The sequence below is a fragment of the Trachurus trachurus genome (genome assembly GCF_905171665.1).
Source record: "Trachurus trachurus genome assembly, chromosome: 6".
Taxonomy (NCBI): domain Eukaryota; kingdom Metazoa; phylum Chordata; class Actinopteri; order Carangiformes; family Carangidae; genus Trachurus; species Trachurus trachurus.
In genome coordinates this window covers 15,323,098-15,329,583 of record NC_139897.1, presented here as the reverse complement: position 1 = coordinate 15,329,583, position 6,486 = coordinate 15,323,098, and the positions used below count along the sequence as shown (strand labels likewise).

General features: G+C 41.9%; 1 protein-coding gene across 1 annotated transcript; it reads left to right on the top strand.

The window, feature by feature from the left end:
• Positions 1-1,988: 1,988 nt before the first annotated feature.
• Positions 1,989-6,113, top strand: LOC310987172 (MOB kinase activator 2). Its single transcript, XM_083973364.1, has 5 exons — positions 1,989-2,542; positions 4,073-4,212; positions 4,306-4,402; positions 5,155-5,279; positions 5,377-6,113. The coding sequence occupies exons 1-5, from the start codon at positions 2,460-2,462 to the stop codon at positions 5,613-5,615; spliced, it is 684 nt and encodes a 227-aa protein (XP_083829490.1). The 5' UTR covers positions 1,989-2,459; the 3' UTR covers positions 5,616-6,113.
• Positions 6,114-6,486: the final 373 nt, after the last annotated feature.

Sequence of the window (6,486 nt, the reverse complement as noted above, 5' to 3'; positions counted from 1 at the left end):
ACACAGATACTTTGACATGACGCGTTGGCTCTGTTGTATTAATACAGTCTAATCATTATTACCAATAGAAATTATGACCTAAATACAAAAACATGATCCCAAGTTGTAATAAAGCAGAACTGTCCTTTAAGTGCCAGTCACGCTTTACTTTATCTTTCTCCTCGTCTCTCTCTTTCTCAGGGCAGGAGTTGACTTTAATTGCATATATGCTTATTGAACGATTTACATAGATTGTTGTATTTATTTTAAAAGCACTTTTTCAAGAAGCACTTTTTTTGGTTCCTATTTGGTGGTGCCGAGGGCCACCATATTCTTCCCTACTCAGAGAGGTGGGAAAATTTGACCTGAACAAGTGAATCATGTAGATAACTTTAGATATACTTTGTTCTTTTCTCCAATGCTTTCAGCCAAAGTGTGTCTTCCCACCAGTGAACTACTGGGTTTCATTATGTGTGAAGTAGCCTCCTTTCTCGCAATAGTCTTAACAGGTCTAGATTTATCTAAAGCAATCTTTTGTGGATACCTTCCATGTGTTTTTTTTTTCTCTTATGAAGTCATGTGATGGTCATTATCAGCAGTAGGAGAGGATGTTACATGTAGAAAGAATTCATGGTAGGTCCCACTATTTTTGCTTTTAGCTGTTAAGCATTTTGAGCTGTTTGAAGTGGAACTGTACAGAGGTTGTGCTCAGTCTAAGTCAGGGTCGGAAAAGAAAAACAGGGCTTTTTTTATTTATTTTTTTATTTTATTTTTTGGCAGGGTTGTGTAAAGGGTCAGAAAAATGTCATCCTGTCTTTTCTCAAACCTAAGCACTGCGTCTGACCCTTATCTTTGTGTTTTGGTGTGTGTGTGTGTGTGTGTGTGTTCACCTTGAGAGTGTGGGTGTGTGTGTGCAGGGTGTAGCTACGGGTACGGTGTGATGTTATGCATAATGGCATGAGGTACGATTTAGTCATCTTTAAGTGCCATTAAGTTTGCACATTAGCCTCATTCACCTCATTGGGAATGTGCTGTATTGAACAGTATGTGCCCATAATTTTAATTGAGAGACAATAGGTGATAAGTTTTTACTTCGTCCCATCGTCTGTAACTTACACTGAGGCCATTTCAAATCTGGCTCACATTATAGCTTATTACATCAGTGTGTGTGTATGTGTGTGTGTGTGTGTGTGTAGGGGAAGTGGTGTGAAAGACAGCCGTGTTGTAAAATGCCTTTTTTGTAAAGTGGACTGATGCTGGTGTTTTTTTGTTTTTTGTTTTTTTCTGTTTGTTTTTGTTTTGTTTTCTTCATTTAGGGAGTAATGTGTGTGTTACCTGTTGTCAAATTAGCTTGTACATTCAGATATGAACCCTAATAAATGTCAGACAAAGACGAGTGCCTGTGATTGTCTCACACACACACACACACACACACACAACACAGCACACACAGACGCTCACGTACAGAACAAACACAGAGACGGGACTTGGAGTATGTTTACCTTCGGGGCAGGTGAGCTTGTGGATTATGTTGCTTCCCAGTGTCTCTTACTGTCACTTACTCGCCTAGTTCAAATAGAAACCTGCCCGTCACCTAGAGCTCACTGTGCTGCAGGGGAATATAAAATGAGTTTGTGTGACAATGAAGGAGGAGGCTGAAGACCCCCACCTCCCACTTTTGCTCACACACTTCTCATATTCTCAACGCTTGGGGTCCTATCTATATGTCATTGCCATTTTGTTCTGGGTGTGTGTTTTCATTCCTGGGCTCAGATCCACCATGTATGTCATCACATTCCTCTGCAGTTTACTGATAGTGGGCACACCTGCTGCTGCCCTGCCTTCTTTTCCTACTTCTCTAGCTTTCCCCCACTCTTTTCCGTCTCTTTCCACTTCCACTGAGGACAAACAAAAAAACACCTTTGGTTTGTCATCTCTACCTGTGCTGTCTCTGTAGAGAGTGTGGATGTGTGTGCGTGTGTGTGTGTATGCAGTGGGTGGAAAGGGGGAAGAAGGCGGAGTTGGGTTTTGTACTTTAAAAAGGGGTTGTGGAGAAACCTGCCTGTCTGCTTGGAGCGGAGAGAGGAGGAGCCTGTGGGGTGTGGAACTCCAGACAAAGGAGACGTATACACACTGACACTGGATCAGTGGTAGCAAAAGGAGACACAGACAGCTGGAGAGCTTCACCTCCAGCACAGGAGACAATCCTCAACTCCCAGGACTGAACCCCACCACCCCCCCTCCTTTTTGTTTTTTTTCCTGTGTGTGTGTGTTTTGCAAAACTTTGTGGAGAAAGGAGAGTCTTTGTTGCTGCGTTTGTTGGCGGTATGGCTCCGTCTGTGAGCTGAGAGATGTTTGTGTTGGCACGGTGGTCTGCCATATGCTGCTTGGAAGTTGTGTGGAAGTTGAGTGGGTGAGTAATGTTTGGGATGGAAAAGTGGGGCTGGCACAACCAACAGCTCTGGTCTTAGCTTTACGCCATGGGGGGTTGCCATAGTTACCCCTCGGCTAAGGAGGCAGACGGCAAGACTCTTCAGCCTTCTGACATCAGCAATGAAAAACTGTAAGTTAGTAACTTTTTCCTCTGTTCACTCTTTTTGTCGTGTTTCCTGTCTGGAAATGAAGTTGTGTTGCATTTAACTGTGTAAAAACTCCCCTTTACTGTGGAAGAAACAGGACTAGGAAGCTGGCTGCACATGGTTTACTCAAGAATGTCCTCCAGATAAAAAAAAAGTGTGTGTGCTACATATTTGTCTGATGGCATCAGTGAAGGTGGATTCCTTTAGCAGCAGGAACACATGTTGAAAAATAGCATGAAGATGAGTGTGGGCTGTATATGAAAGCTCCTCTTTTTACTTTTAAATTTTTTTTTTTCACACAGTCACTATGCAAATGTTTGCTCTGGGATGAATCTTTTCAGCTGAACTGAAGAGCATTGTTTATCTCACCCACACGGCAGAGGTATAAATGTAAACAGATGGCCGAGAGCGGCAGCAGCAGGGTCAGGGAGGTGTGTGTTTACACTCAAACACAACATTACAAGTAGGTCCAGTCTCATTGTGTTTGTGTGCTGACAACTGGTAGCCAAGAGGCAGTAACCGAGTTATAATAACGTGGAGCTGGAGAGCAGAACAGGATGTTAACAAAAGAGGTTCCTGTAGACATTAGAGGAGTTTGTCATGATTGTGCATTTTGCGCTACTGTATGTTTTGTAACAGTTAATGTTTACACTATTCCTCTGATGTTCCTCCCTCTCCCTCTCCACCTCCTCTGACCTTTACTTTGAACAAAGACCTCCTGTTTCGACCATTAAACTAATATTCCCTGCTCTGTCCTCGCTCACAGATTCACGGCAGAGGGAGTGAAACAGTGCAGTGTTTCCCTTATCACAGTAGGCAAGGTCACACTGAGTAAACTCTGTATGTGAAGACATCTAAAACTGAAAACTGCCTGATTCCACAACAACACTTTAACACAGCCACTCTACCTGTGTCAAAGTGGCGCCACTGTTTTGCATGGAGTCAAATTGTGCTGAGGGAGTCTGACTTTCCAGTACACGCTGGCATTTGAAAACATCATTCATTTCTTCCACGCACTCCTTAGTTATCAAAAGTTCCCATGCTGCCGTTCCTGTGTCACTGATTAGGAAGTATTACATGTAGCTTATCAGTGGGTTTATGAGCTAATGTGAGACAGAGAGGTTTGGTGAAGTCAGCAGGCCTCCGCTCTCAGGCTCTGATGTTGCCCAACACTTGGGTCTTTCAGTTATTTGCCTTGTAGCAATGACCACTGCAGCAGTCAGCTTCATTAACAGTAATTACTCTGGCTCTGAATTGACTGCCTTCATTACATAAACTGCTGGTTTACTGGACGTTCAGGTCTGCAGCTACAGCACTGTTTCTGTGTCCGCACTTGTGTGTGTGTGGCAAAGACAGATGAGAAAGCACCACACACTGTAAAATGTGTTATCTAATGACTGCAGCAGGAGTAATTAATCCACTGACCTATCGATTGTTTTACACAGCAATATTTTATGTTTCTCCGTCTTTCTCCTTCCGTCTCTGCCTCATTAACTCTGCGCTGTCCTCCCAAGGGGAATTAACAACAATAATCTGGAGGAGCGTCCATATCTGGAGCAGCAGTATGTGTGCCAGAGGATCACGCACACAGACATGTTTTCCCTCACAGCTCTGCCGCCTGGCGTCGACAAGGCTGAGTGGCTTGCCAGCAATAGTGAGTATGGACCCCAACAAAGTAAACTGCTGTTTCCAGGAGGAGGAATATGCACCTAATTTGTCTTTTTTTCTGGATTTCTCTTACTTTCAGCGGTGGCATTTTTCAAGCATATAAACCTGTTTTCCAGCGCACTGTCTGAGTTCTGCAGTCCCAGCACCTGCCCAACTGCATGCGGACCAGGCAACACGTATGTTATTGACAATTATAATGTACCTATGTCAAAAAGTAAAGTTTGGCTTTCTTCCAGTTTTAATTTGTCATGCAGATCATCAGTTTTATTTATCAAGTTGCATAGACAGTGCTGAGAGTGGACTGTTTGGACCAGATCATTGTTTGTTGCTGAACACTCCTAATATAAGTGTTCAATACTTTGGGCAGCACAAATGGATTTGAAAATGTTCACTTCTAATGTTTTCAAGGAGTGTGTAAAGCTCTCCAAGGCTTCATGCCTTGGGTGAACCGGCCCTTTAACAGAGCCAATTTATTAGTGTTATTAAGTAGTTGTAGTTGTAACTGTGAAGCAGTCTGTCTTTATTATGCTCTTTTGTGATCATAGTCTAGGTGTGATTATCTTTTAGTAGCACTTGAGACAGTCATTTGACAAAAACATAAATAAAATTAAAAATCTTGCCAAAGGTCCACTATCTTCAACCAGAATGTTCACCCACATCTCACAGTCTTAATCAGCTAAACATCACATGACCCAAGAACGTTATCTTCATATTTATCTTTTTCCATTGTATTGTCTATATATACAGGGTAACAGGGCGCTGTGTCTTTTGCACTGATATTGTTTAAATTTTTGTCTACTACCACTCCGAGGTGGTTTCAATCACATTTTGTTGTGAAACCTTACACTGCCTGTGAGAGTAATGAATAGAAGTTTACTATTAAGTCCATCTATCTAGTCTTATCAAGTCTGTGTGTTTGTGTTGTCAGGATTTATGTCTGGACTGACGATCATGGCAGGAAGCTAAAGTGCTCTGCGCCCCTTTACTTTGACTATGCAATGTCATACATTCAGGACTTACTCACTGATGAGGATGTGTTCCCCACTAAAGCAGGTAACATTAATTCATATCATCGACATTGCACTGATCTGATGCACATCATCATAATCCAGTTTCAGTCTTATCTCTGTTTCTCTTTCCTGTTTCCAAGGTTCAGTGTTTCCAACAGGTTTTGTCTTCCTGGTCCAGAAAGTATTTTTGCTGTTGTTCAGGACCCTGGCTCACATTTACTGGTCTCACTACAGAGAGACACTCGCTCTGGGGCTGCATGCACACCTCAACACACTCTTCTCACACCTCACACTATTCTGCCAGCAGCATGCGCTGTTGGAGCCTGAAGATACCGAGCCACTGCAGGACCTCATCACCGCTCTGGAGCTACGAGACTGAACACACACATAGTCATTTACTTGTTATAGCTGGTTATAAAGCTTTAGTGTCTCTCCTTACTCTGGGCCAAATGCCAGCCTTGTTTTTTAAAGGTCATACATAAATAGAATAGAAGAACATTAAGAAACGATTCAGACCAGGCAAGAATGAATGGTCCCTGTTGTATATAGTTGCCTTTGTGTTATTGTGATAATATGTGAAACTGTTATATTGCATGTTAGTGTATTTTAACGTGGTGCATTATTATATTTTAACAAGGTCAAGATCTTAAAGGTCATTCATGTCTTCCTCAAAGACACAGTAACAAAAAACACTGAATTGTGTTTTCCTATAAGATGTCAACTCAGCTTCAGACAAAATGTAAGCAAAATGTGCCATAGCTGCATTCTGAGCATTTAAAAAGATGCTCCCATAATGGTCGACGCAAATGTGATTTACATTGTTGTGACTGCATCTGTATCCAATGGCACAGCTTGTCTCTGTGTCTTTATATATGATTATGCTTATATGTTTCTTAATTTGCTACATTTGAAATAAATAAGATTCAGTGTTGCATCAGTGATCAAGAAACAGATCCAGAAAACACTAAATAGATTGACAGGCTCAAGAGATTGTTGGAGGACTGGAGGAAAATGAGTTTGCAATCACTTATCGCGTAACCCTTGTTTTTTTTGACCAGGGTTTATTCATTTATTTGTTTTGAACAATCTCACTCTTCTTCAGTGTCTTGTTTTATCTTGATCCTCCAGTCAGTGCTGGTACATTCATAAGGTGTAGTAGTAAAGTATTTTGGTTTGAAAACAGCACCACCTGCTGCTAGCTCAGGCCTATACAGTTTACTGCAGTCTGTCTGTGGATGTTTATTTGGTTG